Consider the following 16,716-nt stretch of genomic DNA (forward strand, 5'->3'; position numbering starts at 1 on the left):
CTATACTTGTTAGCTACAGCACCCTAACTATATATTTGTACCTAAGACTTTAGCACAGTATTATAAATTTTATATTTGTGAGTTATATTTGTGTTTTATGCATTGTTTATAATTAATATCTTAAATCTACCTAAATTACTCAGTTGTATTTCTATTGGTTCTTTTTTCAAATATGATATTTTTTGTATGTCATTGAAGTAATGGGGATGATACATATAGTATAGTAGTGCTGGAGAACTAGAGTTATCAGCAGACACTGCCCACGTTCATTGCAGCAGACAGATTAAGGGCTCCATAGCAATATTAATATTTACAGGTATTGCTAACTAACAACACGATAATCTATTGCTGAGTTAGGACTTGTACAGAGCAAAATATATCATTTGTTATTTGTGCCGTTGCATACAAATATTGCACTGTTCTTGGTATAGTGATAATTTTGAGTACTTACTGAAACTAATATTGCTTTACTTTCGTAAAATTCTGCAATTAATATTTCACATTTAGTTAAGAAAAGATCAATTTTGATTACAGATTAGACCACTGTCTTATGTAGGAAAGAATTAATGACTTAATAACTTGTCTACAAACTAATACAGTACATTCAATAGTTTGTTGATTTTAAATGTTGCCAACAAAAGAACAGAGAAAAGCATTTTTAAAAACAGCATCATCTAAGAATTACTGAAATCATTAGGTTAATGCTACCAATATTAAAAATGAACATAGTTAGTGTTAAGCTTCTGATAAATAATGCATGCTATAGAATTAACCCATAACCTTTGGTGTAAGAAAAGGAGATAACTGCATACCAGCTAATGTCACCAAGTAATCCAAGCTTATAACGTTTAATGCTTAAAATTGTTGACCAGTCAGTCGAAAAGTGGATATTTGGACATCTCACGGGATGTATTGCTTTAGGTTCCTCAAGCTTGCCCTGATATTTAATATCATAGCTCATTTTAACTTTTGCTTTAGTTCCCCATATTCTCAATTCCTTTATGATTCAAAATATCTCATCACACAAGCAGAAGTACCAAGGAAAATGATTCATCCCAGGCTGACCCTTCAATATAGAGCTAAACAGAAGTCACTAGTGACACTAAATAAATATGCATTTATTCCTGTAATAAAATAGCTCAGCATACTCTTTTCCCAAAAGTTAAAATTATGAAGCAATTTGGTAAGTAACACATTTAATATTTTATAATTCATGTTCTCTTATTTATTACAGTGAGATTTTCTTCTAATACTTAATTATTTTAATTTTCTATGTTTTTACGATTGTATTACATGGAAACGTCGCCTTAGCCCCATTTTCAAATATTACACACATCCAAGTAAATATTTGTAGGTCCTTTACAATGTTAATGAACTAAGAGTGGACTGCAAAACACTAATTTCTTCGATCATTTTATTGCAATTTCCCCCAAATTTTAATAATCATTGTGTCCCTTTTCTACTACAATATAGGAGGCCATTTCATCTATCAGGTCCCTGCTGGCTCTCAGAGTAATACAATCATCTGCTTCCCCCTATTATTTTTCTTTAACCTTGCTAATCTATTCTCTCATGCCCATCAATTCCATTGATTCTTTTTCAATTTACCTACAGTATTGGTAATTTACAGTACCCAATTCACTTACTAGCACATTTTGGATCTAAGAGGAAACCAGAGTACCCAGAAGAAACCCATGAGTTCATGAAGAGAACATGCAAACTGCACACAAACAGTTGGAAGGTCAGAATTGTACCGGTGTCATTGATGCTATGAGGTTATATCATGAACTGTTAGGACTGATAGTTGTTTCAACAAAGATTAAGAAAGGGATGATTATTTCAACAAATTGTAATTAAAGTCTAAAGGGGAAATGCCACATGTGAAGAAACATTGTTGAGTGATGGACATTGGCCAGTGTCACCACATAAAGAGACAAGGCTTATGTGGCACATGTCAAAATAGTGGGATTTATCACTCCTGGACTATTTAACTGAGCTCAGGAGAGACAATTTAACACACCTTTTAGATACATTCACTGCAGGACAACATTGAGGACCTAAGGGCAAGATTCCTGTGTTAGAGGGGGATGAGGGATTGCTGTGTTTTGTGTTTCATGGAGACATGGCTAACTCAAGGCACCCCATATTCGACAGATCAGACCTGAGGACTTCTTGATACACAGGATGGATCAGACAGCTGGTTCGGAGAAGGCAAAAAGTGGGAAGTCTGTGTTTCGTGATTAAAAACTTTTTGGTACTCAGATGCAGCAGTCTTGTTCCACTCTTGTTCCCTCAGCCTGGAACATTTAATGTTCTACTTAACAAGAGAGTTCACCTCTGATGTCCTGACTGCAGTTTACATGCCGCCAAAGGTTGATGTTAAGCAGGCACTTGAGCTACGAAGTGCTGTCATCTGCGTACCCCAAGGCTTCAATCAGGCTTGTTTGAATAATCTGCTCAATTATCATCAATGTATCACCTGCAGTCCCAACACACTCAACCACTGCCATACTACCATAAGGAATGCCTACTGTTCGACACCAAGAATGCATTTTGGGTATTTGGATATTTCTGATCACTTGTCTGGCCTCCTCCTACCTGCATACAGGTAAAGGCTAAAGAGCAAGGCTCCAGAAGTAAGGACAATGAAGAAGTGGTCATGGGAGGCAGAGGAGTGGCTATGGGATTGCTTTGAGTTGGTGGACTGGCTGTATTCAAGGACTCCTCAGAGGATCTGAACAAATACACAGTGTTTGTCATGTACTTTATAAAAGCAAGATGAGGGTGTCCTCGCACAATCATTCGGTCTTCCCCAACCAGAAGCCCTGGATGAAATATGAGATCCACAATCAGCTGAGGGCCAGATCAGTGGAGATCAGAGTCCTGCTGAAGGGTTTTGGCCTGAAATATCGACTGTACTTCTTTCCATAGATGCTGCCTGGCCTGCTGAGTTCCTCCAGTGTTTTGTGTGTGTTGCGAGGGCCAGATCAGGTCTGGCAATCAAGTAAAATACAGGAGGTCCAGATACGATCTCTGGAAAGCCATCTCATATGTGAAGTGGCAACTCCAGACCAAACTTGAATCACTGAACGACACTCAACAGCTGTCACGGGGCTCCCTTAGAACTCATACAGCCCCTGACGACCCTGTGATTTCAGTGTCTTTGAGACCAATGTAAGAGCTTATTATTGACTTTAGGAGGAGGAAACTGGGGTTCCATGAGCCAGTCCTCTTCACGGGATCAGAAGTGGAGAGAGCCATCAAGTTTAAGTTCCTCGGGGTTATCGTTTCCGAGGATCAGTGAGTCCAGTGCATAAGTGGCATTACTTTATTACTTGACTTTACTTTATTACTTTATTGTCGCCAAACAATTGATACTAGAGCGTACAATCGTCACAGCAATATTTGATTCTGCACTTCGCGCTCCCTGGAGTACAAAATGATAGTAAATATAATAATAATTTAAATTATAAATCATAAATAGAAAATAGAAAAGGGAAAGTAAGGTAGTGCAAAAAAACTGAGAGGCAGGTCCGGATATTTGGAGGGTATGGCCCAGATCTGGGTCAGGATCCGTTCAGCAGTCTTATCACAGTTGGAAAGAAGCTGTTCCCAAATCTGGCCGTACGAGTCTTCAAGCACCTGAGCCTTCTCCCGGAGGAAAGAGGGACGAAAAGTCTGTTGGCTGGGTGGGCCGTGTCCTTGATTATCCTGGCGCCACTGCTCCGACAGCGTGTGGTGTAAAGTGAGTCCAGGGACGGAAGATTGGTTTGTGTGATCTGCTGGGCTGTGTTCATGAACTTCTGCAGCTTCTTCCAGTCTTGGACAGGACAACTTCCATACCAGGTTGTGATGCACCCTAGAAGAAAGCTTTCTACGGTGCATCTATAAAAATTAGTGAGGGTTTTAGGGACAGGCTAGGTTTCTTTAGCTTTCTCAGGAAGTACAAAGAAAGCACAACAGTGCCTCTACTTTCTTAGAAGTTTGATTTTGACAAACCTCTATGGGTGTGCAGTGGAGAGTATATTAACTGGTTGCATCACGACCTGGTAAAGAAACACCAACACCAAAAGCCTACAAAAAGAAAGTGGATACAGTCCAGTCCATCACAGGTAAAGCCCTTCCCACTATTGAGCACTTCTACATGGAGCACTGTGGCAGGAAAACAGCAACCATCATCCAGGACCTTTACCATCCAGGCCATGCTCTCTTCTCACTTCAGTCATCAGGAAGGTACAGGAGCCTCAGGACTCACACCACCAGGAAAGGAACAGTTATTGCTCCTCTACCATCAGGCTCCTCAACTAGAGGGAATAATTTCACTCAACTTTACTCACTCAATCACTGAACTGATCCCACAACCTATGGTCTCACTTTCAAGGACTCTTCATGTCATTTTCTCAATATTTATTGCTTAATTTTTAATTATTATTATTTCTTTTTGTATTTGTACAGTTGGTTGTCTTTTGCACATTGGTTGTCTGTCCATCCTATTGGGTGTAGTCTTTCATTGATTCTATTCTGCTTCTTGTATTTACTGTGAAAGCCCACTGAAAATGAATCTCAGGGTTTTTTATGGTGACGTATATGTACTTAGATACTAAATTTACTTTGAATTTTGAATGTTGTACTTGCTTTGGTCTAAAATAAGTTATTGCTGTCTTTGATGTACTGCAAAGGCCTTTGCCTGTCACATTAAGCTGTAAGGTAATGATTTTGCAGCTCAATTTAATAGTATTGAATACTGCTGCACAGAATTTTCCTTTTGCAAGTTACTGTTATATCTATTGCAGTCAGTGTTCAATATCATTCTCTCCCTTCCCTCAAGTTCAAATTCAAGTCCATTCAAACTCAAGACTGTAAACGTATACAACCAAACAAAACAATCTTCCTCTGGAGCACAATGCACCCACAAAACATATATTACACACAGCACATAAAACAAAATATTAACATAAATAGATAAAAATATAATTCAGAATGCATGGAGTTTTCAGCACAGGTAAACAGTACAGTAAACAGCTCACTATCCGAGTGATGAGAACTCATTGGTGACAGAGTGGTCATTAGTCTCACAGCCTGAGGGAAGGTCGCAGCAACAATTTTCACTCAGTAAAACCAGGAATTAATAGTGGTCTTCAGGAAAAGGAAGTTGAAGGAACACGTATCAGTCCTCATCGAGGAATCAGAAGCAGAAAGGGTGAGTAGTTTCAAGTTCAAATCAACATCTCTGAGGATCTATCCTGGGCCCAACACATTGATGCAATTACAAAGAAGGCACAACAGAGGTTATATTTCTTTAGGAGTTTGAGGAGAATTGGCATGTTGCCAAAGATACTCACAAATTTCTATAGATGTATCATGGAGAGCATTCTAGCTGGTTGCAACACCAGCTGGTATGGAGGGGCCATTGAACAGGATTGGAAGAAGCTGCAGAAAGTTGTAAACTCAGCCATCTCAGTCTCCTCAGAAAATGTACATGTTGCTGTACCTTCTTGATTAGTGAGGAGGTGTTGTGGATCCAGGTTAGACCATCCTTAATATGCACACCAAATCACTTTGTGCTCTTCATTGTCTCCATGGCAGAGACATGGATGTGCAATGGAGAGTGGCTGACCTGCACCTTCCTGAAGTCCATCCAGAGTCATCTCTTTTGTCTTGTCCATGTTGAGACTCGGGTTGTTTATTTGTTCTTGCACCATTTGACAAGCCTCTTTTCCTGCTCTCCGCATGTCAGGTTATTGTTACTGATGAGGCCAACCACTGTTGTATAATCAGCGAACTTGGTGGATCAGACAGTGCAGTCGTGAGTCACCAGTGTGAACAGCAGCAGGCTGAGCACACAGCCCTGGAGGGCATCAGTGCTCAATGCGATGGAGCTTGAGATGTTGCTGCCAACTTGGACTGACTGGAATCTTTCCATCAGGAATTCCAAGAAGCACTTTCAGGGAGGGGTGTTGAGTTGCAACAAGGACAGTTTTTCCCACCAGCCTCTGAGGGATGATCATGTTAAACACCAAGTTGAAGTTCATGAACAATATCCTGCCTTGTGAGGCATCATTTTCTAGGTGGGACAGAATGAAATGGATGGCCAAGTGTAGGACATCACTAGTGGACTGGTTTGAGCAGCAGGTGAAGTGGAAAGGGCCCAATGTAGCTAGAAGGTGGGATTTTATATGATTCAGTACCAGCCACCGATTGTTGAAGTCGGTGGCACTGGGCAGTAAGCATTTAGGCTCTTGAGCACCAGAATAATTGTGGCTTTCTTGAAGCCTGCAGAGACATTGGATATTTAAGATGTCTGTTAAGACCTCTATTATCTGGGCCACACAGTCCCTCAGCACTTGACCAGGTATGTTGCCTGGCCCTGCAGCTTTGCATTGGTTTGCCCTGGCTGGGATCCTCCTCACCTCAGCTGCACCCATTAGTGTGCCTGTTCCACGGAGGGAGAGGGGAGCTTTCTTCAATGTCACATCATTCAGCATGTCAAATCGTGCATTGAGGGCATTCAGCCTATCAGGAAGGGAGGAATCGCTGTTCTTGATGCCCAAGGTGGATTTGTAATCGGTTATGGCTTGGATACCTTGCCACAAGTGTCACTTATCCCTGGTGCCACAAAGGTGTTTATAAGCTTTCAGTGGGCACTCACACTTTGCCTTCCTGATGGTACAGGAGAGCGTACCCTTGCTGACCTTAGAGCCATCCTGTCCCCCAATCTGAACTTCAGTATGTGGATGATACGCCATCACATCAACTCTGAAGAGGATTTCCGATGTATCCTGAATACCTTTGTCAAGGCAGATCGTGCTCTGGGTCTTGTGTAGATTTTTTAAAAAACGACGTAAGTCCTATTTCAGCCACTGCCCAACCAACTATTTATCCGGCCTTGCCCTGCCTTGGCAGCATTCTCTTCTCAAAAGCAGATATCGACTCAGAGATAAACCACCGCCTGAGTAATGCTAGTGGAGCCTGTGCAAGATTAAGGAACAGAGGCTTTGAAGACCACTACCTACAGCTCTAAACAAAACTTTTGATCTATAGAGCTTATTACATTACTGTTGGAGCTGAATCATAGACCACCTACAGCAGGCATCTGAAATCCCTGGAACGATACCACCAAAGATACTAACGAAGGAGTTTTGAGGATGAGCTGGAAGAACAGACACACTAACAACAATTTAGGCTACCATGAACAGTGTCTCCACCGTGATAAAACAATGCCAATTCCAATGCATAGGACACGTCGTCCGGCTGCTTAACTCACGTCTCCCCAAACAAATCCTTTACTCCCATTTGAAGGAAGGTCAGTGAGCCCCTGGTGGGCAAATGAAACGTTTCAAAGATAACATCAAAGTCAGCCTGAAGAAATTCAACATAACATCTAAAAACTGGGAAGAGATTGCACTCAACAGATACACCTGGAGGATATCTGTTCAAGAGGGAGCTGTGGTACATGAAAACAACCTCCACTGTGCTGCAGAGAACAAGAGGTAGCTGTGAAAGGAGGCAATGAACAACCAAAATTCCCAACCATTAACCACAACCACCACTTACTCTTGCCCACACTGCACCAGAATATATGGATCCTAACTGGCCTCTACAACTACCTGAGGTTCACCAATAGACACCTTCAGTCTCTCTGTTGTAAATCCTTTAAAGTGTCATTTATTTATCTCAACTCTTTTACTCAATAAAATGAGAGATAAATAACCTGAATGATACGTTAAAAGAGCAGCTGGTTTGCTATATTTACGGGAACCTTGATTCAATCCTGACCTCCAATACTATCTTTGTGGAGCTTGCATATTCTCTTGTCGAGCTGCATGGATTTCAGCTAGGTACTCTGCTTTCCACCCACCTTCCAAAGAAATTCAGGTCGATGAACTAATTGACCTTTGTAAATTGCCCATAGTGTACAGGAAGATGAAGGGAACACATGTATAATAAAATATGATTAGTTTAAATGGGATGGGGTGGATTTGGTAGGCCGAATAGCCTGTTTCCCTGCTGTGTGATTCTATGACTATCTCTCTTTGAGAAACTATCATATTTTTCCTGTTTAAATCATCACATGTGTGTCAATTTCAAACTGCTTACCATTTATTACAATTTTAAATTTCACGATCATGAACTGGAATTTATTAAGTATAAAAAAAAAGTAAATTATGAAGTAAAATTATTCCCTCAAGGGTTACTACCGTAGCTAGTTGTAATTACCCTCCTCAATTATTGATGGAAAAAAGCTTGCATGGAACTGTGGGCTGTGGTGAGATCCTAATCACTGCATATTCATGGACCCTGACACCAGGTAGAATGAGAAATACAGTAAAGTAGGAAATATCAAAAAGAGAATCTCCACCAGTTCACTATTCTCAGTTCTGTCCTTCCAGATGCAGAGGATTTATATCTGGGGCAGCTACCCATTGAGGAGTTGGAGTAGAGACAGGTACTATTACTGTGCAGGAAGGGCCAGATGTTCCTACAGAATAGTGTGGTCAGTTTTACTAATTCCGTTTCACTTCTCGAACATTCAGGTAACCAAGATACTACCATAATTTTAAGACTATAAACTAATTTTGTAACAACATTGTGCTGGAGGTTGTGCCATCTATAATGTTCATTGGGTCACACAGTCTCCAGGTTTCTCTGGATCTTCTCCCTCGATTCTAATCCACTTCTTTTCAATTTCAACCTGTAGTGAAATACATTCCAGAATAAATAAGGAGGAATTACAATAACTCATAGAACAAAAGAAAGAGAAAGCTAGCCTGCATCTGCTTCATTTGTTAAATCTTTTCATGGGTTTGGGGTGGATTAGGACAGGTTGGAAGGTAAATTAGTGACCAAACCAGTATGGTTTAATTTCAGATAGAAGCACCTTTGTTTCATCACATATAAAGAATCAACAATAGAACTATAAGTAAACCATCCATTTCAAGTTTGGTTAAATCACGCCCATGTGGGTATTGCTAAGACCTGTACTCAGTCTTTTTTCTAATACTATCAATAGTTGAGATGTTCAATGATGTAATATTAAAAACAAATTAAAATCTGTTGATTGTGAGACATCATAGTGAAATTTTTGCTAATATACAACGTAAAAATCTAGCTGAAAAATAAAAATGTGCATGCTTGAATGAAGTCAACTGAAGGTAGTTCGCGATGGTCTAGATTTGGATCAAATGCACAAATTGCATAATTGGAAATATTGGGTAGCTTTGCTGGAGATGGTAGGCCATTATGAGCACCAATTCAATAATTTTACTAATTTCAATTGTTTTTTTAAAGTTCCATCAAAGACCATGGTTAGCATTATTTTGGTAGATTTGTGTGATAGTAATTCATTGAGCTAGATATATCTATTTCATTTGCAGTCTGGTTCAAATGAAAATAAACAAATAGTCATAAGCAAATAATAACTAAATTTGTTGCTCTGATGTTTTATGAAACTGCTTAAAATCATGGTCTTAGAGAAACTAATTCAAATAATGGACACGTGATACCATACCACTCATTTTCTTCGGGCTATTAACATGAAAAATAATATTTAATATACTAATTCATTATCTGAAATGTTTACACAGCTAAAGTATGGACATTTACATTTTATGCTTTGTTTTAAATATTACACAACATTTCAACTTTGTCAACTTCATAAACAGTTAAAACAATATGGAAGTGCAGTGGGAAATAGCCAAGTAATATAGTTTTTTTAAAATTTCTTTTTAATTCTTATTTTTCCTTCTATTAGTCAGAATTTACCTCATACAAGTGAAGTTATCAAAACAATTTAACTACCCTTAATGACATAGACTCTGAATTTTATCTGAAAAGTAACCAAGTAACAAAGTAAAATCTGGCAAAATCAGGAAATTTCTGAGAAAATGGGCACAGTGGTATTGTTGGAGCAAAATACCGTGGATTTTGGATACCAAAACAAAAACAGAAAATGCTGAAAATGCTCAGCAGCATCAATGGTAAGAGAAAGAAAGCTAACATTCTGGGTCAACGGCCCATCAGAACTAGAAGACTGAAAACAAACAGAAGTTGCAGCCAGGAGACAAGTGGAGAGAACAAAAGGAAGGACTCTGATTGGGTGTAGATTTCTCTTGCAACCACAGGCAATGCAACACTTGTCCTTTCACTTCTTCCCAACACACAGAACCCAGGTGAAGGTGAAGCAGCAATTCACTTGCTCTTCTTTCAGTCTACTATACTGCATTCAGTGTTCACAGTGTGATCTCCCCTACACTGGTGAAACTAGATGTGGATTTGCTGATTGCTTCATGGAGCATTTGCACTCAGTTTGCCTGGCCGACCCTGAGCTTCCCATTGCCTGATATCTTAATTCTCCATGGCATTCCCACTCAGACCTATCAATTTATGGCCTCCTGCACTATGACCCAACAAAGACTCGAGGAATTGCACCTTATCTTCAGTATTGGCATGTTGCAGCTTTCTGTACTTAATGTTGCAACTTGATTTCCGTCTGTATCAGTTGTTCATCTATGATACTGACTCAACTTGGTTGTTGCTTTTCTCTCTTGTGGAGTGAAGCAAGTGCTCAGTCTGACCTACTGGGCATATCTTCTTGCTCTACATCTCACAACTCTTATTCGCTTGTCTATGTTGTCACTCTCTTAACTGCTCTCATTGACTAAATAACCTTGTTTATTCTTACCCATCTTGGTTTTACCCTATCAAAGACATTGTTGCTCTTCAACTCTTGCATACTACCAAATTAAGACCATACGGCATAGGAGCAGAATTAGGCCTTTTGGCCCACCAAGTCCATTCCATCATTTCCCTCTAAACCCCATTCTCCTCCCTTCTCCCCATAATCTTTTATGCCCTGACTTATCATGAACCTTAAATGTACCCAGTGACCTGGCCTCCTCAGCTGCCTGTGGCAATAAATTCCACGGATTCACCACTCTCTGGCTAAAGAAATTACTCCTTATCTCTCTTTTAAATGGACATTTTGACTGACAGTCTCCGATCCTAGACTCCCCCAACAAAAGAAACATTCTCTTCACATTCACTCTATCTAGGCTTTTCAGCATTTGATAGGATGTAAAAAAAATAGTCTATGCTTTTATTCCTTCTGCCGAAGTGCATGACCATACACTACCTGACACCGTATTCCATCTCCCACCTCATTGCCCATTCTCCTAATGTGCTTAAGTCCTCCTGCACCCTCTGCATCCTCAACACCACCTGAACCTCCACCTATCTTCATATCATCCGTAAACTTGGCCAAATCATCCAAATCATTGCCATACAATGTAAAAAGAAACAGTCCTCACACAGATCCCTGTGGAATACCATTAATCACCAGAAGCCAATCCAAAAAAGATCTCTTTATTCCCACTCTTTGCCTCCTGTCAATCAGCCAGTGCTCTATCTATGCCACTATCTTTCCTGTAATAACCTGGACTCTCATCTTGTTTGGCAGCCTCATGTACACCACCTTGTCAAAGGTCTTCTGAAAATCCAAGTACACAACACCCACCAATTCTCCTTTGTTTATCCTGTTTGTTATTTCTTCAAAAAATTCCAACAGATTTGTCAGGCAAAATTTTCCCTTAAGGAAACCATACTGACTTTGGTCAATTTTGTCATGTGCCTCAAGTACCCCAAAAACACATCCCTAACAATCAACTCCAACATTGTCGGCTCAACCACAAACTGCTTCAACAAGCCATCTTGGAGACATTTCACAAATTCTCTCTGCTGGGATCCTGCATCAACTTGATTTTCCCAATTTATCTGCATATTGAAATCCCCCATGACTATGGTAACATTGCCTTTTTAATGTGCTTTTTCTATCTCCTGCTTTAGTTTGTAGACCGTATGTTGGCTACTGTTCGAAGGCCTATAAATAACTCCCATCAGGGTCTTCTTCCAATCCTATGTCTTCTTTCTAAAGATTTGATTTCACTTTTTACCAGCAGAGCCACTTCTCCTCTGCTTACCTACTTGTCCTTTCAATAGATTGTGTATCCTTGAATATTAACCTCCCAACTACCATCGTCTTATAGCCATGATTGTCTGATACCCACAACGTCATACCTGTGCTACAAGATCATCTACCTTATTTTGTTTACTGTGTGCGTTCAAATAAAACACCTACAGCTATCATTAATATGCAAATAAATTTGAATAATTCAGACTGATGGAATGTATGCACTTTCTTCAATCTTGGTGTTCATGACCTTGTTCTTAATATAAAACCCATACAAGAAATTTATCATAAATAGGCAGGACTTATCTTTCACAATGCAGGAGCTAAAGGACTGGCTAAATTCACAAATGCTATAGAAATAAACTGAAGCAAAGATGAGCTACTGGAAGAATTCAGGGGGTCAAGCAGCATTTATGAAGGAAACAGACAGTCAATGCTTCATGTCAAAACCCTTCAGTCTAGATGAAGGGTTTTGGCCCAGAATCCTGACTGTTTCCCTCCCAGATGCTGCCTAATCCCCTGAGTTCCTCTAGCAGCTTGTTTTTTGCTCTAGACTCCACCATCTGCCTCGTGTGTGTCTCCTCTCCAGGAAATAAACTGTATGGTTTAGGGATTTAATTTGATTTGGCTCAATAAGAGTATTTATCTAGAACTTGGATTAAGAACTTTAAATAGAAATAAGAAATTGCTGGAACTACTCCACATCCATGAAGAAACACTGAATTAACATTAAAAGTCAAGGAACTTTCACCAGAATGCTGGCCTATATAATGAGTTATTTTTAATGAGAAAAACAAATAAGAGGAGAAGGAAAACCTTGATATCAAACCTCCACTGCCTTGCAGCTATACCCACCCATGGGGAGGGCTTTGGGAGTAAACCTCAAGGTAAAAATCCGGAGCTGGAGTCCCTAAGGCAGTTCTGTGTTGAGTTCAACACTGACTGGCAACTACTGCAACACAGTTGGTGCCAAACTGTATCAGTCTCGGCTGTTCCTTTATCAGCTGCGTGAAGATGGGGAGCCTGTTGCATGGGTTGTGTATTATCTAACAGCTAGGATGCAACATCCATGGCTGATACTGACTAACAGATAACCTCCTTTTAATGAGACTAAACCCACTTACAAGATAAAAGTAAAGGTAGAAAACTAACCTTAATTTTGCATCTTTTATGATCATTATGCCAACTCAGACCACATGATTTACAGGTATCAGCAGGAAAAACTTTCGCAAGGAAGTTTGCTGACGATACGAAGATAGGTGGAGGGGCCGGTAGTGCTGAGGAAATGGAGAGTCTGCAGAGAGACTTGGATAGATTGGAAGAATGGGCAGAGAAGTGGCAAATGAAGTACAATGTTGGAAAATGTATGGTTATGCACTTCGGCAGAAAAAGTAAACGGGCAGACTATTACTTAAATGGGGAAAGAATTCAAAGTTCGGAGATGCAACGGGACTTGGGAGTCCTCGTACAGGATACTCTTAAGGTTAACCAGGTTGAGTCAGTAGTGAAGAAGGCGAATGCAATGTTGGCATTCATTTCTAGAGGAATAGAGTATAGGAGCAGGGATGTGATGTTGAGGCTCTATAATGGGCTGGTGAGACCTCACTTGGAGTACTGTGGCCAGTTTTGGTCTCCTTATTTAAGAAAGGATGTGCTGACGTTGGAGAGGGTACAGAGAAGACTCCTAGAATGATTCCGGGAATTATAGGGTTAACATATGAGGAACGTTTGTCCGCTCTTGGACTGTATTCCTTGGAGTTTAGAAGAATGAGGGGAGACCTCATAGAAACATTTCGAATGTTGAAAGGCATGAACAGAGTGGATGTGGCAAAGTTGTTTCCCATGATGGGGGAGTCTAGTACGATAGGGCATGACTTAGGGATTGAAGGGCGCCCATTCAGAACAGAAATGCGAAGAAATGTTTTAATCAGAGGGTGGTGGATCTATGGAATTTGTTGCCACGGGCAGCAGTGGAGGCCAAGTCATTGGGTGTATTTAAGGCAGAGATTGATAGGTATCTGAGTAGCCAGGGCATCAAAGGTTATGGTGAGAAGGTGGGGGAGTGGGACTAAATGGGAGAATGGATCAGCTCATGATAAAATGGCGGAGCAGACTCGATGGGCCGAATGGCCGACTTCTGCTCCTTTGTCTTATGGTCTTATGGAATATTGGTCTTCCAGTGATGGATTTCTACATTCCAGATGTGATCAATAATTTTCATTTACATAAATAATTTAAATTTCATGGCTCACATCCTCTCAGTCTAAAATATGTTAAGAGTTTAACCATGGACATGGTAATGAAAATAAACTGGAAATAATAAATACTATGTTATCCTTTAAAGTAGAAGTTTAGCTTTTCCCTGTAAGGGTATTCCTCTGCAGGAAGGATATGCACAAGGTGCAAAGGAGATTCACCACAATGTTGCTTGGGATGGAACAGCTCAGTATGAAGTGAGAATGGAGGGATTGGATCTTTTTTCCCTGGAACAGAAGAGGTTAACTGGGGACAAGATTGAGGTATATAAAATTGAGGTGTATAGATAGGTTAGACTACAGGAAATGTTTCCCCAATCAAAGAGAGGTACAACTAGAGGACATAGGTTTAGAGTAAGGAGTAAGAGATGTGGAGGGGGTCTTAGGGGATAATTTTCAAACAATTAACTTTTCAGGCTGAAGACCTTTCATCAGTATCATTATGACTTCAATATACAAAATAACCAAAAAGGGGCTATTGCAACAATTCTCTGCAAAATTGTACCTGGCAATTAAATTACTATTTGAAGCAGAGCCTACAAAAAACTTCTAAAAAGGGAAGGCCTCACTCTATATCGCAAAATTCTTTGATGCTGTAAGTTTGGAGCAACAAGAATACAAGGTCAATACTGAAAGATAATAATGAAAAATCAGGAGATGCTCATGTGGAAGCTAGAGGCACTGTGCCATCACAATCAGTTAGCTGTGATGAAAACTAAGGTGCAAATCTGACATTTAGAGCACAAGAACACCTGAGCCAATGTAGTATGTAAGGGAATCATAAACCTTTATTGTTCTTCAGAAAATAGATCAAAGCAGAATAAAGATATCATGGAAAAGAGCAATAAAATAAAAGATAACTTTTCAATAATAAATTATCTCTGAAAATGATGAAGTAGAGAGTTCCATCATTTCGTCAACACTTCAGAATTACTCATTTCACTTTAGGGAGTGCTATAACTAGCAAGTCAACAGTTTTAAATAAGAAAAGAAGGGTGGGGAAGCAGTGGGGTTTCCAGAGACAGAATTGTAAACCTTAGGTCCTTGGAAACAGTGAGTACAGCCACTAACAGTGGAACAATTTGACTTATAAATGATCAATCTTGTTTTGTAAAAATATATTGGCAATTTACCAAACAAACGAATTTCAAAGAAGATGGTAATACAACTGACCTGGTAGTGGTATCGAGCTTTAAGGTGAATGTGTTTCTCTGGCTGAATATCACTCTCTGTGCCAAATGACTTCACTTTCGCTTTAGAAGCTGATGAGTCAGGCACCTCAAATTCTACAGCGACAAATGGCTCCCATTCTGAAGGTATTTCCTGGTCTGAACCCAGCTCAAGTTTGCAAGAAAAACAATGTGGATAGTCAGATGCTGTAGAGTAAGATGAGAGAATTCATTATTACACCATCGATCTTGTTTTGTAAAAATGAGGTGAGAAGGACTGAATTGACCTTAATGTTGTTTGTACAGAAAATGTCCATATGTGTTACCATTGTCAGCTAATAAGATTATATATTGTAATTACATAAACATGCAAACAAAATACCATCTATTAAAATAATAAAGTAAAAATCCAATTTTACTCATTATTTTATTCTAATACTTCCTTTTTGAAAGTGTACAGTAGATTCTGGTTAATTGGGCCATCAGTTAATCGAAGCAACTACTAGTTTGGGAGATGTTTTAAAGAACAAAATATATAATCAAATAGATAGTTGGGATTCCCTTTGTTTATTTGGGATAAGATGCCACTTAATTGGGGCAAGAGACTGTTACTGAACAACTTCTAACTAGTGTCAGTCATGTGTACTTACATGGCTGTTAGATACTACATTGTGCTTTGATTGAACAGTTTTTAAATAGCATCAGCCATTTGTGTTTCTGTTCAAAGCAGTGATTTTTGTCACTGATGATTGGTGTAAGACAGTAAGCAGTAAGACAGTTCAGGCAAGGTTTTGCTCACAGTGTTTTCAAATATTCAGACATACAGAAGTGAGAAAATGAAACAATTCTACTACAATGAGTTAGGAACTACAAAGAATTTGATGATATCAACAATCACCTTGAATGTTGCCATGAAAATGAGGATTAGGAGGATGCAATCATTGAAAGGATTGTATGAAGGCAGTCCATGTTCTGTACTACTAGGTATGTGCATTGATTTTGTTCAAAAGATCACGGCAGTGTACACTGAATTCCTTCATTGATAACTATTAGGAACTAATCCACCGTTTTATAGCATTGTAAAGTATGGACAGTGTTCTATTTTTAATGTATTTCTTTTAAATACATAATTTGTTACTCAGTTAAAATTAGTTTGTGTTTTTATACCCCTTTAACTATTTCCATGAAATCTTGGCTAATTTCGGGAGCCGCTTAATTGGGCCAAAATGAGCTGGTCTCAGTGTGTCCCAACTAACCGGAATTCACTGTACATTGATTGACCAATATTTTATTAATTGCCACATCTACGGTGCATTCTGTTTTCCAT

General features: G+C 39.5%; 1 protein-coding gene across 1 annotated transcript in view; it reads right to left on the bottom strand.

The window, feature by feature from the left end:
• Positions 1-588: 588 nt before the first annotated feature.
• Positions 589-16,716, bottom strand: part of LOC140201207 (stonin-1-like) — a 33,333-nt gene continuing 17,205 nt past the window's right edge. Inside the window, exons 3-4 of the mRNA XM_072264934.1 lie at positions 15,394-15,596; positions 589-8,692 (exon numbers count right to left, since the gene is read on the bottom strand). Coding sequence (XP_072121035.1) covers positions 8,618-8,692; positions 15,394-15,596 — 278 coding nt within the window. The 3' untranslated portion in view covers positions 589-8,617. The remainder of the gene's footprint in view (positions 8,693-15,393; positions 15,597-16,716) is intronic.

This window comes from Mobula birostris, chromosome 8 (assembly GCF_030028105.1).
Source record: "Mobula birostris isolate sMobBir1 chromosome 8, sMobBir1.hap1, whole genome shotgun sequence".
Classification (NCBI taxonomy): domain Eukaryota; kingdom Metazoa; phylum Chordata; class Chondrichthyes; order Myliobatiformes; family Myliobatidae; genus Mobula; species Mobula birostris.